This window comes from Silurus aristotelis (genome assembly GCF_946808225.1).
Source record: "Silurus aristotelis genome assembly, chromosome: 29".
NCBI lineage: Eukaryota > Metazoa > Chordata > Actinopteri > Siluriformes > Siluridae > Silurus > Silurus aristotelis.
In genome coordinates this window covers 2109742-2130212 of record NC_139602.1, presented here as the reverse complement: position 1 = coordinate 2130212, position 20471 = coordinate 2109742, and the positions used below count along the sequence as shown (strand labels likewise).

Sequence of the window (20471 nt, the reverse complement as noted above, 5' to 3'; positions counted from 1 at the left end):
GCTGTTTTACTGTAATTATGTCCCTGAGAAAGGACAACATTTCAGTCTGATTGTGTATTTGAGATCCAGTTGAGGTTTTTTCCAGCCTTGAAGATCTACTCCAATCCAGGTGGTAACGCACCTGAGAGCTGCAGCTCCAAGCTCCAAGAAGAAAAGGTTGATCTGCTGAACAGATCCTGCAGATTGATATGATAAAGTGTGAGGATTTAAGACACATTTAAAGCATGAGATGAGTGTAAGGCAGCATTTAAATCGATGATCTGATACCTGGTGATTATCTATGAGTGATCCTCCAAAACCTGGGCCTCTCATGGTGCGATGTGGTGTCTCTCATCAGGACCTTATAAGGATGCTTCCTTTCCATCGTTGCTTTTTATTCCTTTCTTTTCCTTTCATTTCCATTCCATCTTTCCTTTTCATTTCTTTCCCACTGATTCTCTTTACTGTACATGCTTTCCTTTTTTTTTTTTTACTTTCCTATCCTTTTGATCTTTCCTTTTCTTCTTTGCATTTCTACTTTTCTTTCCTTTCACGATACTTGGCTTAAAAAATGTATTGAGGGCTCGATTAAGGCCAGTTTTTGATGTTGCGATGTAGATCTTAAATTTTATCCTCAATAGTCTTTAAAAAAAAGCTCTAAATTTGATTTGATGAAACCTGCAGAAACCCTGAAGGTGAGCTTGAAAGGAGATGGATGGCGCTCTGACCGGACGGCTTCGGCTTCGGTTCCTGATTCTGATCGCTCGCAGGTAAAGGTGTGAGAAGTCTCACATAACCTCATGGCAAAGATAAAACCAGCCTTCTGTTGTTTACCGTCTCACTCCAATGATGGAAGGAATTAAGGGAAATGGTAAGAAATAAAAAAAAGAAAGAAAAATGGAAAGAAAAAAGGAAGAAACGAAGGAAGGAATGAAAGTGGTAAGAAATAAGGAAGTAATGAAGGAATGAATGAATTCGATAGTTGTAAATATATTGATAAACATTGTGAATGTTCTTTGCTGATTAATTGTGTTTGTTGTTTGATCGTCAGCCGTGTGAGGACGTTAAAACAGAGAATAATTATGAAGAGACAGAAGACAGCATGAAGAAAGAGGAAAGCCTAGAGCTGTGCATCAGTTACCATGGGAATGACTTCCCCAACACCCCTGACATTATCTCCATTAAAGAGGAAGATGATGATGATAAAGACTTCCTGTGTAAGCCATCAGGATACATTAAAGTCCAGGCTGGAGCTCTGTAACATACTCAATGATTATCTTCATCATTTTTGCCCATTGGGTTCTTTCATTCCAGTTTGTGAAGATTGCCAGTCGTTCTTCTTTAACAAGTGTGAGGTCCACGGTCCGGCGCTCTTCATCCCCGACTCTCCTGTTCCCATTGGGGTCGCTGACCGAGCCAGACAAACTCTTCCTCCTGGACTAGAGATTCAGAAGTCCAGTATTCCTAGCGCAGGCATAGGAGTGTTTAATAAGGGGAAGCTCGTTCCAGTGGGGGCACATTTCGGACCCTACCAGGGACAGCTGGTAAACAAAGAAGATGCCATTAACAGTGGCTACTCTTGGGTGGTAAATGGACTTGGTCTTAATTTCTTAAATATTATTAGATTATCACAGTTCCTGTCAAATGTTTCGATTTTTTTTAGTCTTTGATGGTCTCTACAACAATTTGAGCAAAGTAACAGTATTTTCTTTAACCAAACAAATCCATAAATGTCCAGATGTTTCACTTTATCTTCATTTTCAAAATCCTCCCTTAGTATGAAGAACAGCTTTAAACGCTTTCAGCACCTGGACAGCTCCTTTCTCCAATCATGTAACTGAAATACTTTGTCATGCCTCTTGTCAAACTTGCCAAAGATGTTCTTTACATTGCATATTCCTTTTCTTATTCAGTTCATCCCTGCTCTAAAACAACAACAAACCATTAAGCTTCCTACTTTATCTGTCACTGAAGGGATTATGCAGTCTGCTAACATCATCTCTACTTTTCACCGTTTTATATAAATTCTTCTTTTAGAGAGAGAAATGTCACATTTGGACTTTTTTCCAAACATTTACTGTCCAATTCTTGTGTACAAACTCAAAAGGTGTCAAAATGTGTCTATAAAGCCATAAAAGACTATTTCTCCAATAACATTGGTAGAAGAGGATATACATATAATCTTACACACATGTATGCCTGTTCTGCAGATATACACAAGCAGACAGTGGGAAAAATACATCGATGCCAAGACTGAGAGCCATGCTAATTGGATGAGGTGAGCTTATTGAATATTAGAATATGAATGTTCGATCTTCATTTAGTCCTGACGGACGTTGCCTTGCTTTCTTTCAGTATATCATATATATTTTTTTTCTTTTAATTAATTCTCCTTAAAATTCGCAGGTATGTGAATTGTGCTTGTAACGACGGAGAGCAAAACCTTGTAGTGTTTCAGTATCGTGGGGGGATTCTGTACCGTTGCTGTCGAGCCATTAATCCAGGCCAGTAGCTGTTGGTGTGGTACGATGAAAAATACACCAGAGATCTAGGCTCTGCATTCGACTCCTTCTGGAAGAAGAAATGCTCTGCCAATGGTAAATTTCATGTACATTAGTCATTTACATTTACTTCTCAAGTGATCAGATTTATTCACTGAGCAGTTAACGGTTAAGAGCCTTACTCAAGGGCCCAGCAGTGGCAGCTTGGTGGTGCTGGGATTTGAACACACAACCTTCTGAGCCAAAGTTCCCATAAAAGGTTTCGGGAATAGTTTCCGCCTCTTTGCAACCTTAGAAATATGACTAATGTTTGAATTTTCTCAGTTAAGTCTAATGTATATCTTATATTTTTTCAAACCTAAATATATTTTTTAAAAGCATGCCCATGGTTGCCTTCTTCATCATAAATGATACTTGGTTTGCTATTTGATATAAAAAAAAGAATTGTGCTTTTGTTGTGTGGCTTATTATATGTACAATTAGTATTTAGGGTAACTATACATTTAATGTTTTTTAGTGTTGTTTCTGTAATCTCTGATGAAGTTCTAATATATATTTATTTTCTTCTTTGAATCCTTCAGCGCTTCCTGATGCTCTGTTTAAAATTTATCTCAACAAACACTTCGAGAAATGCCACTATGAGAAGTACATGAGACTTCGGAAAACAGAAGAGATCAAATCGGAGCCCCTGAAAAGCTCCGGTATCAATGAGGGAGCATCGTGTGTTCCTCTTGGGTCCGACACTTCTCACAGAGAAATTCAGAAAGACCTCCACCACTGCCCAGACTGTGGGAAGAGCTTTACTCATCCAGGGAACCTCCAGCGCCACCAGCTCATTCACGCGAGTGAGAAGCCGTTCCAGTGCTCGCAGTGCGGCAAAAGTTTTAATCGTAAGCATCATCTTCAGCAGCATCAGCGCATCCATTCAGGTGAGAAGCTGCACGAGTGCTTGCAATGCGGGAAGAGTTTTAGTCTCCAGAGTCATCTCCAGCTGCACCTGCGCATTCACACTGAAGAGAAGCCGTACAAAAGTTTTAGCGATCAGAGTTCACAAAAGTGCTCACAAAAGTTTTAGCGATCAGAGTTCGGCGCAGCGCAACAGCGCACTCATACGGGCGAGAAGCCGTACCAGTGCTTGCAATGCGGAAAGAGGTTCGGTCACCTGGGTAACGTTCAGCGGCACCAGCGTGTTCACACGGGTGAGAAACCGTACCGATGCTCGCAGTGCGGCAAAGGTTTCTCTCAGCAGAGTCACTTCCAGCAACACCAGCGCATTCACACGGGAGAGAAACCCTATCGCTGTTCGGATTGCGGAAAGAGTTTTTTGCACCAGGATAATTTTCTGCTGCACCGCCGCATTCACACCGGAGAGAAACCGTATCCGTGCTCAGAGTGTGGCAAGAGGTTTAGCCATCTGGGAAATCTCCATCGACACCAGTGCATTCACACGGGAGAAAAGCCGCACCGGTGCTCGCAATGCAGCAAGAGTTTCATTCAGAAGGTCGAACTTCAGTTACCCCAGCGCATTCATACTGGCGATAAGCCGCACCAGTGCTCGCACTGCGGAAAGAGGTTCTCACACCAGGGTTACCTCAAGCAACACCATCACGTTCACACGGGCGAAAAGCCGCACCAGTGCTCGCACTGCGGAAAGAGGTTCGTCCAAAAGAGCGCCCTTCAGCAACACCGCCGCATCCACACCGGAGAGAAGTTGCATCCATGCTCGCAGTGCGAAAAGAGCTTCACCGACCCGAGAAACCTGAAACGCCACCAGCGTATTCACACGGGAGAGAAGCCGCATCAGTGCTCGCAGTGCGGCAAGAGCTTTACCCAAAAGAGTGAACTTCAGTTGCACCAGCGTATTCACACGGGAGAGAAGCCGTATTGCTGCTCGCAGTGCTGGAAGAGGTTTACGCGAAAGGACCACCTCGTACAACACCAGAACGTTCACACGGGAAAGAAGCCGCATCGCTGCATGCAGTGTGGGAAGGGTTTTATGCAGAAGAGCGCTCTTCGACAGCACAAGCGCGTTCTTCACGCTGGAGAGAAGATTGTGGAAATTATTACAGCTCCCAGGGACGAGGCTTGTGATGAACGTGCTATCAGAGTACACTGATCCGATTTGATATATAGATATATGATGATGTCTTTGGATGTTGTGGAATGAAATTTCCCCTTCACTTTAGCATGATGATTCCCCTGTGCATGAATCCAGCTTCATGAAGATATGCTTTACATGAGTTGGAGTGGAAGATCTTCTGCTATATAGCTCAGAACTCAACCCTATTCAATAACTTTGGGGTAAATTGGAACAGAGACCCAGGCTTCCTCACCTCACCCCCATCAGTAACTGACATTACTAACACCCTTGTAGCTGAACGAGAAGGAATCTCCACACACTTCAAAATCTAATGGAACATCTTCCAAGAAGAGCAGATGGATAATAAGGGAATGTAATGTTCAGTTGGATGGTCCAGAAAACCTTATGTTATGGTCAGGTGTCCACAAACTTCATATAGTGTGTGATATATATTTGTATATATATATTTAATGATGATAATTACAATTTTTCAGACGTTCACAATGGACGTTATTTCTCAAGCCGCATATAAATAGATTCTTTAAAAAATCAGTTCATTTTTCACGTGTTAAGTGTTTGTATCTTGCTCCTACGTTTATGTGTGTAAATATATCAAAAAGATGAACTAATGTATATAATATTATATATATAATTATTTCAATGAATAACTGGTTAAATAATGGCTCGCATTGTAACGTTTACACTTGCGTAGCGAATTTATGAATATTTACGCAGACCTTTGGTCATTTCATATGAATGGCATTAACTAAAGAAATGAAGGCAATGTATGGTCTTGTTTTTTGAGCATTTTGGGAAATTTGAGAGGTGTTTATGTATTCATTACTGTATATGTTATGAAATGTGATCTGATCCGTAATATGTAATAACAAATGAATATATAGTATATACTTACTGTATATATATTTCAAAACATTAAATATTTTGCTACAAATCATGTGGGCTTTACTGACTTGATCTGCATCTTCTAAGCCAGAATGGCTAGGATTCAAACCAACAACCTCTTAACCCAAAGTGGCTCTGGGTTAATCCACATGAGCCACAGGATCTCATACCTCACAGCTCTTCTACAGAGCTTTTCAACCTCATACATGGAACCCTCTTGGCTTGAGACTGATTGAGACAGTGACAGTGCACTGGGACCCCCAGTATCTGACAAGTTTTGTTGCCTGGGAATCAATACAATACATGCTTTGAGAGCGCAGGATTACTAGATCACCAACAGCCAAGAGATAAACAGATTATTTCTGTTAGATTGGCTTTCGAATTTTTTAAAACTTTGTTATTCCTTTTACTTCATTAGATTTCTTAGTTAGGTTCCATTCCATTTCTATTTGACATTTGGTAGATGCCCCCTTATACAGACCGACTTACAAAGTGTTTGGAAGTTTTCATTGATAATTACATTTACATTAACATTAACATTACATTACATTACATTCTACAGGAATCTGGTAGAACCCCAAGGCTGCTTGCAGTGAGCAAATTTAAAGGTCACTAGGGGGCGTCACTACATGTTTGCATTGCTCTTTTAGCCCTGTTAAGACGGCCACCCATATATATATATATATATATACAGCCTTTACAACAAGCCTGTTTCCTGGTTGTGACTTGAACGATACAAACAGTTCACAATGGATTTATACAATCTGTGCTTGCTTTTGTTATTTCTATTAGAAATGGGTAAGTAAATAATGTTATGCTTTCCAATAAATGAGTTAGGTTCAGGATGATATATGTAAAATGCCTATACAAGATTATTAATCTACAGCACGATTGTTGAATCTGAGTCTTGTGGACATTTCACCATTATCGCAATTATGACTATAAATTGGTTTAATAAAATACAACAATTGTAAACTTTCGATGTCGATTTTTGTATAACTGCTTGATCTGTCATGGGTTATTATTTACTATTTATTTAAACATTATTATTGTCAGCTTAACATTGAATTTCTTGAAAGAAATCCTATAATTTTACTAATTTTACTCAATGTAGGCTGCATTGTTTGAAGCAGATGGACAATTCTGATATTTCTTGCCCCTTCAGGTTTCTGTTCTGGAGAAGAACTTGTGTTGCCAGCAGGGTTGTATGGCATTAAGGGTAAAAGTGTCAACTTCACAGCAGGGGTTCCTTCTTTCACTGAGGCTGTACTTGTGACTTGGAAATTCACTTCCAGAACTGGTTCCAGTGTTCCCATCATTACATCTACCCACCAGTCTGAAAATCTGTTTGAGAGCTACAGAAGTCGTGTTAAATATTACTGGATCTCATACACACTAGAATTGAACTCACTTATTTCTGCTGATAATGGAATTTATATTGTGACTATAGTTGACGCCAATCTGGACCAGCTGATGGGTCAGACTAGGCTGGTGGTGCTGGGTATGTTATATCTAAATGTGGTCTTTAAAAAAAAGACCTTACATTTTATGTTTCCTGAACCACAATGTCTATAAGCACTTATATGCTGAATAAAACAGTCATGCTGCAGCTTTGTGGGTGTCAAATGTTCTTAAAAAAAAAGTACACCAGCTGTTGTGCAAAAGGTTCCTGCAAATTTGTTGAATACATATTTGAACATTCTCTACTGTATGCCTGCTTGGCTCTCTTTCTTTATCAAACTAATGCATTTTTTATTTTATTTTTCACAGCGCCTGTGGCAGAAGTGAGTATCACCTCCAACCTTCCTGAAGCAGTGGAATACAACAGCACTGTAGTCTTTACCTGCTCTGCCAAAGGATCCGTTCTCTCGTACACATGGTTAAACAATTCAGCTCCTGTGGTGGTGGATGGGAAGCACGTGGTGCAGAACTACAACCAGCTTATCATTAGTGAGGTTTTCCGTACGGACCTGCAAGGACCAATCTACTGCACAGCCAAGAACCAACTAGAATCAGAAACTAGTTCTGCTTTCAACCTTGCCGTCAACTGTAAGTCCACAAAGTGGACTGTTTGTTGAGTAAATTGTTGAGTATAACTAATGAAGCTGGTTGTATAAATAGAGCACCAAATATCACTTCCTGTTAATTATTTAGTGCCGTACTTTTGGGTTGTGTATTATTATTACTATTATTATTATTATTATTATCATATTATCACCATACTGTACCGAAAACATTTGCCGCATAATGAAAAGAAGAACACAACAAAGGACACCAAGAACTGAATGGGATAACATTCCTCTCCCAAAACTTTAGCAACTGGTCTCCTCATTTCTCAGATGTATTCGGACAGAAGACTTGGTGCTACACAGTGGTAAACATGGCCCTGTCCCAAATTGAAAATGACCTTATTTCTTCCTTAAAATGGTGTATATTCTCAGTTTATACATTCAAGATCTTTTTTTTGGTTTATTGTGAATAGAATACGGATTTATGAGCAATCATTGCATTGTTTTTTTATTTACATTTTACACTACACACTTGGGATTGTAGTTGAAATTGCCAATTTGAAAAGAAATGGTGGAGCATTAGGGACATGGGTGTAAATTGGGAGGGGGTTTTGAATGAACTAAAAACAATAAACATTCCAATGTTGAACTCTGCCCATTAAACTTTCAGAAATCTATTGGTTAAAAAAATAAATTAACGACTTAATTCAAATTGTCAAAACATCGTCAACTTAATCCCACATTCTTCCTCTAAATCCTCAGATGGCCCTGATCGTATTATTATAAAACGAGAGCCTGCTGATGATGTCCTGAAAAATGGCTCGACCGTGATATTGTCCTGTTCAGCCCAGTCCATCCCTGCTGCTGAGTTCACATGGCTTTTTAATGACGTCAAGCTCCCGCCGAAGAATTCTACAGTAATTCTCTCCAATGTTGGAATACAACAAAGTGGCAACTACAGTTGCATTGCCTACAACAGCAAGACCAAGCGCTATGCCACTTCAGAACTTACCACACTGACTGTCATAGGTGAGTCCACACCTTCATATACACAGACCAGACATAATATTATGACATTATAACATTTTGAGCGGTGAATTAAATAACACTGATTATCTCTTCATCAAGGCACCTGTTAGTGAGTGGATATATTTATTAGGCAGCGAGTGAACATTTTCTCCTTAAAGTTGACGTGTTAGAAACAGGAAAAATGGGCAAACATAAGTTTCGGAGCGAGTCCGGGACCAAATTGTGGCGGCTAGACGACTGGTGCGGAGCATCTCCGGAATTGTAGATCTTGTGTGCTGTTCCTGGTCTGCAGTGGTCAGTATCTATCAAAGGTTTTTCAAGAAAGGAACAGTGGTGAACCGGTGACAGGGTCATGGGTGGCCGAGGCTCATTGGTGCATGTAGGGAGCGAAGGCTGGTCCGTGTGGTCATAATGTTATGCCTGGTCAATGCATACAATAATCAAAATGTGTTTTTTTTAATGATAATTTTGGCTAGCTACGATTTAAAGTAAGTATTGGCTACGTTGTAATGTCTCTGTTTCTGTATGTGTTGCATCTTTTGTGTGTACAGAAACAGGAAAGATACAATCGGATGGCCAGTTTCCTGATAGAACCATTGTTACAATCGTCATTGCCGTTCTGCTGCTCTTGGAAATCATTGCCGTCGTCTTTGTCATTTTCAAGCATTAATCTAATGTTTTCTTTAGTTATTGTTGCTTCTACTTCTACTTCCTTGAATTGCTCAAAAACAAAAAATAAGAGGAATAAAAACCAAGTTTTGCCTGCTGTCTACATGTTCTTTGTTTTTATATATTAATGTCTAATAAACCTTCCCGTGGGCTCACCACCTGCAGGAGGGACTGTAAGGGACGGTGCTGTGAGGATTGGGCAGCAGTCGAAGGCGGGGGCCTGCTTAGACTGCTGCCCCCGCGACCCGAAATACGGATAAGCGGGAGAAAACGAATGACGAACGAATGTCTAATAAACACTGGTGTTTTGTAGCACTCTTTTTCTGCACCTTCTCTTAACTGTACTTGCATCTGTCTCCGACGCCACTCACTGGCATTTGTTGGTGTATAGACATGTAACATTTAACATTTCACCTGTGTGAAATTTTGGTCAATAATGATACACAATGCCCAGTCAGATCAAACGGTGGATGCTTTTATTTTTGGTATACCATAGACATAATGATTAGAGTAGGTGGCATTTAAGGTGGCGAATGTTTGCTAAAGACGGATCTGCATGGTGAAGCCTAAAGATACATTACATTACTGTGGATGGTGAGCAATTAGAAAGACGATTTTGGACAGAAATGAACACAAACTGTAGCTTAGGAACAGTCATAAATAGCTCAACAATAGCTTTACAGTCAAGTCCCCATCACTGAACAGTTGATAGTGAATAATGAATGAATGAATGTCATCCAGACAAGGACGGGTTCCATTTTAAATCCGATTCCTCTAAACGTTTCCTCCTCATTTCCTCTCAGGGACTTTTTGCATCTCGCTTATTACAAATAAACTAACAGGGATACATTTATAATGAAAAAAATATGACTTCAATTGAACAGCCCATTATAGAACAATGCATAAGTATTGAGGTTTTACCATAAAAGTTTAAGTGTATTGCAGAGTCCCAGTCTTTGTTTCAGCAAAAAAAAAAAACACAAACCAGCCCACCAGCAGGAAGCGAAACTATTGGCAGCTATTAAAATGAGCATGTTGTGACTGTGGTTTGGACACAGGGGAGAGAGCTGTTAGAGGTTCACTGAAAAATAGCACATTTTAGGCAGGAAACTGGTAAAGAAAATAATACCGGGTTGAGTAGACCAGTGTGTTTGGCTTCTGTGTCATTAGGGGTTAAAGATTCAGTATTTCAGTGGCTTCAGATCTACTGTTTTTTTACCTTTTTATCAAAGCTCGTGGATTAAGATTAAATAATGTTGGATGGTCCTGCATGGATCTCTTTAATTTCCAAGTAAAGTCCTGATTTAAGTTTTTTGGAGAGAAATAAGCACCCCTATTGTACACCTGGGATTGGCATTGTTGCGCCTGTAGCAAATTCTCCTGTTTTATCCGGAAATTCCCTCTTCCCAACTTTCCCTAATGATATCCAAGATGCCACAAGGATTTTACGACCCTATTAAAACTTGAAGCATCTGATGAAACTGCTTCACCAGGTCATCTATTTGTGGATGGTGGATTAATTTAATCCCCAGCAGGCTATAACACAGGCTATAAAACAGGTCTAAAAGTCAATTCAGTGTTTTATCCTCCAAAAGCCCTTCCATTGGTTTATAGTGAGGTACAGAAGACCATGGTTCAAGCTGCTGCAGCCGCCACTGCACTGGCCGAGCGAAGTTGCTAAATAAGATTCAGTTAGCAGAAGTGTGAAGAGTACCTTAAAGTAAAAGTATAGATCCCTTACTGCAACTCTATTACAAGCTCAAAGTCAAATATTCCAATATGAGTAAAAGTCTTCGAGTATCTGATGTCTCATACTGGACGTAGGCTCAAAGATGTATTAGTCCTGGTCAACACTAAGACATGTGTAACACCTCTTTTATTAAATTTGAAATCTTTGATACTCAGTAAAAGTAAAATCTTCATAATTTCCGGACTATTAAGCGCAACCAAATATAAGCCGCACCCACTGAATTTTATAAAGATGTATATTTTTCACATAAATAAGCTGCACCTGTCTATAAGCCGCACACTGAAACTAATGAACTTTACACAGGCTTTAATGAAAGACAGTGTCTGTTACACGGCTTGTATCTAAACAGTAGCCTACCAAGAAAGTCATTGTTCACTGTCTTCCTCCTTCCTTTCACAACTATTTCTCTCGAGAGTTTTTCTTTTGGTATCGTCGTGCGTTTAAATATCACCATCGGTGAAGCTTTTCTCCCGACGCCGTGCAGCTCAGAACACAGGTGAAGTGTGTTTTCATGCCCGGTTGTTTTCAGCGTGACGAATGATTCACATTTCCTGTAGACAGCCCAAGTGAGAGGCAGGTCAAACGTCAGAGGAACATCATCCATATTTATGATGTGGTGCGGCCCGATTCAGTGGGAGCGCATCTGATTTAATATAAAGAGTTTCATTGGTTCACCTGAACCCGTTCTGCAATTTCATTGGTCAATGTTATGGGGCTCAGTTTTTTGGCTCCATAAATTAGCCGCGTCATTGTTTAAGCCGCGGGGTTCAAAGCGGGGGGAAAAAAGTAGCGGCTTATAGTCCGGAAAATACGGTATACAGTATACTGAACATGCAGTGTAAACATGTTTTATTTAAACGTTATCAAAAGCTACCTGGCCAAAGTAATGTCCCCCTAAACCAAATAACTGGTTGTGCCACACTTTGCGGCAACAACTGCAATGAAACGTTTGCGAAAACTGGCAACAAGTCTTTCACATTTCTGTTACAGACGGCAATTAAAGAATCTTAATAAGACTGGATAAAAAAAAAAGAAAATGTTTTAAAATCCATTTAGTAGTCAAAGTCATAATCACTTCAACCTATTCACATTATTTAGCATCAGTGTTTATGCACTGACGGATCACAAATCTCAATAATAGGAAAAGCTTACAGAGCTGAAATGACGAAGGAATGTCCGAGCGTTTAAGACCAGCAACCGTTTTTATTTCTGCTATATTAATAAACTTAAAGCATTATATATTTTTATTCTTTATATTAAAAGATTCTTTTTAAACATCCCATTCCACATTTAGTGCCATTCCTTGTTCGAATAACTTTTAATATGCATTTTTAAGGGAAGTTTGATACTCATGTAGATGGAGGCCTGAAATGTCGTTCCAATTCACCTCAATAGTGGTCAATGGGGATTGAGTGCTTTAGCAGGCCACACAAGATCTTCCAACCCATGGAAAGCAGATCTTCATGGGATCTGTCTAGAATTTGTAGTGTTTTTTTATGGAGAAGCAACTGCCTGTTTTAGGATACTTTTCAGCGCTCGCAATACATCTATTTCTCCACCACAAGGTGGCAGTGATACGGCATCGTTCCCGAGTGACTGAGCAGGTGCCGTTCCAGACTATGGCGCAGGGTAAAATTCTTGCCGCACTCTGCGCAGGAATGCGGCTTCACTCCGGTGTGAACGAGGGAATGCTTGGTAAGATCGGGCTTGTTCCTGAAGCGTTTTCCGCACTGCACGCAAACGTGCGGCCGTTCGTCTCCGTGCATGCGCTGATGCTTCCGGAGGTACTGCCACACCGCGAAGCTCTTGTCGCACTGGTTGCAGCGGTACGGCTTCTCGCCCGTGTGAATGAGCAGGTGAATCTTAAACGAGAACCTGTTGGCAAACCTCTTTCCACACTGCGTGCACAAGTGCGGCTTCTCGCCCGTATGGATGCGGATGTGCTGCAGGAGGAGGGGTTTCGTATAAAAACTTTTCCCGCATTGCGTGCACAAGTGCGGCCTTTCTCCCGTGTGAATGTGCAGGTGCTCTTGGAGATGCCACGGCTGCTTGAAAATCTTTCCACAATGCGAGCACTGGTACGGCCCACCCCTGTGGCAGCGCTGGTGCCGTTTGAGAAAACCCAGCGAGAGAAACGATTTTTCACATTCCGAACACCGGTACGGCCGAGGTCTACTAGAACCGCTCCCCCCGTCTGAGGGGGGCTGAAATTCCTGCTGCGTTTCTTTGGTAGAACTGAGAGTCGGATCAGATGTTTCCTGACTGGAGGCTTGTTCGAGCTTTCTGGATTCTTGCAGTCTCACATACTCCTCTTGGTGGCATCGCTTGATGTGGTTGTCAAGGTAAATTCGAGTGGTATAGGGAACAGAGCACAGGGGGCAGAAGATTTTTAATCGAGCTCGATTTACTCCTGGGAAAGAAAGAAAAAAAAGAGAGAGTGGGGGGAAAAGATCAGAAATCAAATTGTAAAGGGGTAACCACAAAAACTCATATATTCAGTCCTGGTTCAGGGAATTATTTAGGACCACATAAAGACATACTGTATGGACCTACAAAGAGACCATGCCTTTTTTTTTTTGGTACTCTGGAACAATCTCTGGTAAAACAGATGGAGATACATTAGATAACAAATCAGTGAACCCCCTTTTTTTACCTTACCATTTGCAGAGCATTTATTCCTCCAGATGTAGACAAACGTTGGGCCCAGATCTCTGGCGTATTTCTCATCGTACCACAGCAAGAGCTCCTGGCCTGGATTGATAGGCCGACAGCAGCGGTACAGAATTCCCTCTTGATACTGAAACGCCTCAAGGTTTTGCTCTCCATTCTTACGAGCGCAATTCACATACCTGAGGAGGAAGTGGTAGAAAAGGAGAGAAACATCAAAAATGTAATTTACATTTATTCATAAATATCGATAAGTCCCAATAACGTGACATATATTCCTCACCTCAACCAGTTAGCATGAATCTCTCTCCTGCCATCGATGTATTTCTCACACTGTCTGCTCGTGTATATCTGGAATAAAAAAAAAAAAACACACACAATCACAATATGCTACACCGGAACAACAATACTCCATGTACAACTGTCCTTTCACTACAAATGGTGATAAATTTAAGATGCTACTCTATATTTACACAAAAATTATTGGACACCAGTGCATAAGATTGGCCCCCTTACCACCCAAGAGTAGCCACTCATCATGGCATCTTCTTTGTTTACCAGCAATCCCTGGTAGGGTCCGAAATGTGCCCCCACTGGAACAAGCTCCCCCTTATTAAACACTCCCAGGCCTGCACGAGGGATACTGGACTTCTGAATCTCTAGTCCAGGAGGAAGAGTTTGTCTGGCTCGGTCAGCGACCCCCATGGGAACGGGAGTGTCGGGGATGAAGTGTGCCAGACCGTGGACCTCACACTTGTTAAAGAAGAACGACTGGCAATCTTCACAAACTAAAAAGAGAGAAAAGTGTGTTTACTTTTAACCTGCTGTAACGTAAATGGGCGGAGTCAACCTGCTGTAATGTAAATGGGCGGAGTTAACCTGCTGTAATGTAAATGGGCGGAGTTAACCTGCTGTAATGTAAATGGGCGGGACTAAACTGTGGTAATGTAAATGAGTGGGGCTAACATGCTGTAACATAAATTGGTGGGGCTTATCTCGTGCAAAGTAAATGAGTGGGGCCAACCTGCTGTAAAGTGACCTGGGCGGGGCTTACCTGCTGTAAAGTGACCTGGGCGGGGCTTACCTGCGGTTAAGTGACCTGGACAGGGCTAACCTTCTGTAAAGTGACTTGGGCGGGGCTAACCTGTTGAAAAGTGACCTAGGCGATGCTAACCCACTGTAAAGTGACCTAGGCGATGCTAACCCACTGTAAACTGACCTGGACGGGGCTTACCTGCTGTAAAGTGACCTGGGGGGGCTTACCTAATGTAAAGTGACCTGGACAGAGCTAACCTGCGGTTAAGTGACCTGGGCGGGGCTAACCTGTTGAAGAGTGACCTGGGCGGGGCTAACCTACTGTAAAGTGACCTGGGCAGAGCTAACCTACTGTAAAGTGACCTGGGCGGAGCTAACCTACTGTAAAGTAACCTGGGCGGAGCTTACCTGCTGTAAAGTGACCTGGGCCGACCTAACCTGCTGTAAAGTGACCTGGCATGATGTCTTACAGAGGAAGTCATTTTCATCAGCTTCCTCCTCATGAATGGAGACTTCAGGTGTGCTGGGGAGGTCATTTTCATAATCACTGCTGCTCAGCTCCAAGGTTTCCTCTGTGTTTGGACTGTCGTCCTTCTCTTCACCTTCATTCTCCTTTTTCAAGTCCACACATGGCTAAAGATCAAAAAACAAATCCCAATTGTAGAGCGAAGATCATCCACGCTGTTCAGGTTATAGCAGTTTATACACTTTAGTTGGATAGGATGACAGAAATATGATGTTATGAGTGAGACCATTGATGAAGTGAGGAGGTAGAAAACAGAAGCCTGGTTCAATATTTACCTGTGAAGAATCAGGAGCTGAAGACTTCCTGGGAGAGTGCGGTCCGTTTGCTGCGGAACTCCTTTTATTTAATTTCTTTGACCTAGAAAAAAAAGTTATAAATCATTTGTACATCAATTGTATGTCTTCGGATGCAACCTTTATTCAAACAATGACAATGCACAAAGCCAGCTTCATGAAGATCTGCTTTATATGGGCTGGAGTGGAAGATCCAGAAGAGTGAAACTCATTATAACAACACATGGGGACTAAATATGGAATGGGATGTTCAGTCAAATCTTATGGCTGAACAGTTACTGACACAATGTGTAGTAGAATAAAGCTAATCAGATATGCATATTCAACATGTGTGTGTAACTTCTATTAAAATGTTCTTCTGATGTGTATGAAATACTATAGCTTGCTATGGCTATATGTGTGTGTGTGTGTGTGTGTGTGTGTGTGTACCGACATTTTGGTCCATGTGTGCACTCTTCCTCCAAACCCCCACACACTTCTACATGACAGCAGAGATGGAGTCTGGGGTTCACACAGAGAATGGGATGAAACTCACCTCATGGCTGAAAGCAGCTTCAATTCCTCACAGCAACTCGATTAAAAAATATCAATATAAATATAAAGTGTTCGGCCATGTATACAGATGTTCAGCCGACACGTGAAACCCAGTTGGAGAAGCAGCGATCAGGCGCGTTACTGCCACCTTCTGGACGGGAGCGGAGTTTTAGGCAGGACTGAAATATTATTATAAATTATTGTGGTTTCTGAAGTTAGAACATCTGTAACATCTGAATTATCTGTAACTCCATATGATAGCTATACACACCTAGATCCAGAGACGTTTTTTCCTTTAATTGGCCATGTTATATCACTAAAGCCATAATGGAGCACGAAAATCTATCTTCCCAAAAGAGTGGACCTTATTATAACAGCACATGGAGACTAAATGTGGAACTGGATGCTCAATCCAGTCTGTAGACAGCATTCATTTTTATGCACATCAAATCTATCTATCTATCTATCTATCTATCTATCTATCTATCTATCTATCTATCTATCTATCTATCTATCTATCTATCTATCTATCTATCTATCTATCTATCTATCTAATCGAACCGATTGGCCATTTATGTTGCAGAATCAGAAATTACCAGTAGGTGGTGCAATAAAGCGATTTAACGATTTTTTCATGAGATACAGGACACAATTCTGTTTTTTCAGTTTATTTACTTGAGAAAGGTCTTCATGTAAATATGTTAATATTATAAGATAATTATGGCTCTGAAATGAATTTTTTTTTCGGTCCAACCATAAAAGCACTTATATGAAAAGATTTATTATAACCATTAGTAAAACTGATTTACAGGGAAATGTAGACTGTTGTGAACAGCGTGATGTGTTTGCATGGAAAACCGGAAACGTCCTTCACATTATGGGTTGTATCTTTATTTCTAATTTAACATTTAACATCACGTAACCTTTGTGTTCTAATTCATCCAAAAGGAGTTCAGTAGAGTTGAGGTCATATCTCTATAGCAGACCAATCAAGATCTTCCGTTCCAAACCATGCACAACATATCTTCATGGAGCTGACTTTGTGCACAGAAGCATTCTCATGCTGGAACAGGTCTGGGTCTCCTAGTTCAAGTGAAGGAAAATGTGGTCCTCCAACTTTGTAGGAACTTTAGGAGAAACGTGTATAGTGTACATCCGCTATAAACCACTTTGTGGCCAGCTGGTTAAAATTCATTAAACACAAAAAGGGATAGAACTGCTAGAAGGCCACCTTGTGGTCAATCAATGGATTTTTTTTGTAAAGAAACATGTTACAGGTACAGAAAAAACCACCAATTGTGAGTGAATCAAGGAAAACAATTAAAAGAATAACAGCAAGCATTTTTCCAGCCAGTAATGACTAGACAAAACTAAGAGTACACACTTGTGAAAAAAAGATCAACAAACCTGTGTACAGAGCAAACATGTCCTTTTTTTATTTGGTAATAAAGTGAGCTGCTCTTTTGCTTCCATCAGTCAAATCACATATGCAAACCTCTCAAAGCACTTCACCTGCTTTACCTAAAGCCTCAATTAACACAAATCAGAGTCTCAATGGAACAGTGTAAGGCACGAGGAGAGTTACAGTCACCAGAATAGGAAATGTCATGGTTTTTTTTCATGATTAAAGTCAACATAAAGTCGATATGCTTAAAGTTAATGATTAAAAGTCAACATTAAATGTCTGGTCACATGTATAGTGAAAGATGTTTTGGTCAGCTTTTTGGGTAAAGCTTTACAAGACCTTTTACTCTGAGCTCCGTTGGTTAAAGCTTAATTGTTTGTATGATGTTTATGTAGAATTCAATGAATGTGCAAAAGATATGGAAACGGTGAGCCGAGAATCTGCCTGTGTATTTTCTTAATAAATGAACTGTAACAGGGTTTGTCCATTGGGAACAGGCCATTCATGGATACATTGAGTCCCATTAAATCTGCTTTGCTTTGTTCTTACATCGACATTAGAGATCATTATCTGAGTTAAACTAAAAGCAGATTTGAAGCCAAGAGCAGCTCCAAGCAGGTGCAGGTCATTTGAAAGCTTTATACCTGTTTAGTCCCTTTAGGTAGACTGTCTTCACATCTGATGCTGAACCAATATATAATACATTTATATGATAATATCAAATCAAAGAACAAACACACAAGTGTCCCAGGGCATGGATGGGGCATTTAGACCCGTATACAATAACCTGGATATATAAGCAAGAAGTACATCCACATCATAAAATACATCAATTAGAGTTTTGGATCTGTAGGCTGTGTTTATTTGAAGTGTCAAATAGTTTGCACTGTGTGAAGGTCTGTCCCATTCGCTCACAGTTGATATTAAATAGAAGAATCACCTGCACCAGGTGTCAGCTGATATAATGCTTTTCGCCGAGACTGACATTTACCTTAGACTTAAAAATAAAATTGACCTGGAACTGTAATTTATCTCAGACTCGTATTTACCACACATTTAAAATCTACCACAAACTCTAATTTATCTCAGACTATAATTTATCACAAACTGCAATTCGCCTGCATGTGGAGCAACTTGATTTGACGACAAATAGACAAATCGAATCTAGTACCTTCAATAACCTGTAGATGGCGATATTGCCTCTTCTGCAGAATATGGTCATTGGCAATTAGTTTTTTTTTTCTGTTTTTCTCAGTTTTTAGCGTTTCTCAGATCAGAAATGATTCACGTTCAACCTCCACGTCATATAGTCAAATGTGCACATCATAAAAACAATTCTCGTTGCTTTGATCAAATTGCGAATGCTTTCATTTTCATTTAATCGATTGTGTTGTCATGTTGATCAAAATATATGATGCTGGTTTCACCTAAATCGTACACCCAAAACCCCCCCAATCATCTCGGCATCAGTTCATTGCAGGTCATTGAATGCAAAATGGCTAAACCAGTCTTGCTAACTTGTTAAACTGTCTGTTGCTAACAATATAAATCAAATATGCAAGTGGGTATTCCGAGAAAATCCTGAAAAGGCCTTGATGTGGTTCACAGTAACCAAATGAAAACATCTATCTATCTATCTATCTGTCTGTCTGTCCGTCCGTCCGTCCGTCCGTCCGCCCGCCCGTCTGACTGTGTCTGTTTAAGCTAATGAAGATAGCGAGCTACTAGTCACCAAAGTGTCCTGAGATGGACACACAAAGACACATGGATGGGATGAACACTTTGGGGACAGTCGGTGTGACACTCAGTCCTCGTTAACAAGATTCTCTATACGGACAAAAGATTGAGCCTCATGTGCTTTTTTAACATCCCACTCCACATTTAATTGCCATTTCCTCTTATAATAACCTCCACTCTTCTGGGAAGATGTTCCACTAGATTTTGGAGTGTGCTTGTAATGATTTGCTCTCATTCAACCACAAGGGCATTGGTAAAATCTTTACATGGCCACCTACTGTATGGTTGGGAAAATGAGATGTTTTCGTTTAAAAGCAAATTTGTCTGTACAATGTTCGTCTAGTTTTCTAGGATCGACTTTCCTCAAAAATAACCCTAAAAGGTTTTGTTTCTACTTTTAGAACCCTGGCCTATTTTGGAGCATTTTGTTAAACAGCATCTAACATTATATCACTATGGTAATTCATACATCCTATTATATTCTCATACATTCCTAGAAAACAGAATCCTTTACAATAAAAGGATTAACAATAAATACATTTATTTGCATCTGAGGAAACTACAATTATTTTGCACCTTTATTATTAAAAATAATAAGTAAGAGTGGTGTAGTGTTTACGGTGGCCGAGAAGTGCAAAACACATTAACAAATCCAAAAACAAATTACCAAATCCAAAAACTAATTAACAAATCCATAAACAAATTAACAAATCCAAAAACAAAACAACAAATCCAAAAACAAATGACCAAATCCAAAAACAAATGAACAAACCCAAAAACAAATTAACAAATCCATAAACAAAACAACAAATTCAAAAACAAAACAACAAATCCAAAAACACACTAACAAATCCGAAAACAGATTAACAAATTCAAAAACAAATTAACAAATCCGAAAAAAATTAACCAATTCAAAAACACATTAACAAATCCAAAAAACACAACGACTAGCCAGACAAACCAGAAAAGGTAGGTATAGTTTGCGAATGGAAACTTACAGATCATTGGACAAGACACCTGTCAGTCAAGATATACAGGTGAGTGACAGGTGTCTCGTCCAATGATCTGTAAGTTTCCATTCGCAAACTATACCTACCTTTTCCGGTTTGTCTGGCTAGTCGTTGTGTTTTTTGGATTTGTTAATGTGTTTCGTGCAACGATTCAGACAAACCGGAAAAGGTAGGTAGTTTGTAAATGGAAACTTACAGATCATTGGACAAGACACCTGTCATTCACCTGTATATCTTGACTGACAGGTGTCTTTTGTCCAATGATCTGTAAGTTTCCATTCACAAACTACCTACCTTTTCCGGTTTGTCGTTGTGTTTTTTGGATTTGTTAATGTGTTTTTGAA

At 40.2% G+C, this 20471-nt stretch overlaps 4 protein-coding genes across 6 annotated transcripts; 3 read left to right on the top strand and 1 right to left on the bottom strand.

The window, feature by feature from the left end:
* Positions 1-650: 650 nt before the first annotated feature.
* Positions 651-3582, top strand: LOC310722953 (histone-lysine N-methyltransferase PRDM7-like; the record flags this gene model as incomplete). Its single annotated transcript, XM_083535770.1, has 6 exons — positions 651-749; positions 1031-1196; positions 1294-1565; positions 2190-2257; positions 2386-2576; positions 3062-3582. 5 exons carry the CDS (start codon positions 651-653, stop codon positions 2489-2491), a joined length of 711 nt encoding a protein of 236 aa, XP_083391896.1. The 3' UTR covers positions 2492-2576; positions 3062-3582.
* On the top strand, positions 3130-4596 carry LOC310722952 (uncharacterized protein; the record flags this gene model as incomplete). The annotated part of the gene is made up of 2 exons (XM_083535769.1): positions 3130-3526; positions 3575-4596. 2 exons carry the CDS (start codon positions 3130-3132, stop codon positions 4594-4596), a joined length of 1419 nt encoding a protein of 472 aa, XP_083391895.1.
* Positions 4597-6177: 1581 nt separating this feature from the next.
* On the top strand, positions 6178-9201 carry LOC310722451 (cell adhesion molecule CEACAM1-like). 2 transcript variants are annotated; one of them, XM_083534891.1, is made up of 5 exons: positions 6178-6261; positions 6629-6964; positions 7234-7512; positions 8235-8501; positions 9053-9201. In XM_083534891.1, the coding sequence occupies exons 1-5, from the start codon at positions 6213-6215 to the stop codon at positions 9169-9171; spliced, it is 1050 nt and encodes a 349-aa protein (XP_083391017.1). In that variant the 5' UTR covers positions 6178-6212; the 3' UTR covers positions 9172-9201. The 2 variants fall into 2 exon arrangements, with proteins under 2 accessions (XP_083391017.1, XP_083391018.1); XM_083534892.1 differs by lacking the exon at positions 6629-6964.
* Positions 9202-12103: 2902 nt separating this feature from the next.
* LOC310722819 (histone-lysine N-methyltransferase PRDM9-like) lies at positions 12104-16117 on the bottom strand. Of its 2 annotated transcripts, none has more exons than XM_083535565.1 (7): positions 15977-16117; positions 15424-15505; positions 15093-15255; positions 14104-14375; positions 13871-13938; positions 13579-13769; positions 12104-13330 (listed from the first exon to the last, which is right to left on the bottom strand). In XM_083535565.1, exons 1-7 carry the CDS (start codon positions 15979-15981, stop codon positions 12468-12470), a joined length of 1644 nt encoding a protein of 547 aa, XP_083391691.1. In that variant the 5' UTR covers positions 15982-16117; the 3' UTR covers positions 12104-12467. The 2 variants fall into 2 exon arrangements, with proteins under 2 accessions (XP_083391691.1, XP_083391692.1); XM_083535566.1 differs by having other exon boundaries at positions 12104-13327.
* Between the last annotated feature and the right edge of the window lie 4354 nt (positions 16118-20471).

Bases quoted from the DNA above. Each gene is read 5' to 3' on its own strand.
- LOC310722451 (XM_083534891.1), top strand. From the start codon at position 6,213: ATGGATTTATACAATCTGTGCTTGCTTTTGTTATTTCTATTAGAAATG. The intron at 6,262-6,628 runs GTAAGTAAATAA...TTGCCCCTTCAG, and splicing joins GTTATTTCTATTAGAAATGG to GTTTCTGTTCTGGAGAAGAA. The intron at 7,513-8,234 runs GTAAGTCCACAA...CTAAATCCTCAG, and splicing joins TTTCAACCTTGCCGTCAACT to ATGGCCCTGATCGTATTATT.
- LOC310722819 (XM_083535565.1), bottom strand. The intron at 15,256-15,423 runs GTAAATATTGAA...TTTGATCTTTAG, and splicing joins CAGCTCCTGATTCTTCACAG to CCATGTGTGGACTTGAAAAA. The intron at 13,331-13,578 runs GTAAGGTAAAAA...TTTCTTTCCCAG, and splicing joins GAATAAATGCTCTGCAAATG to GAGTAAATCGAGCTCGATTA.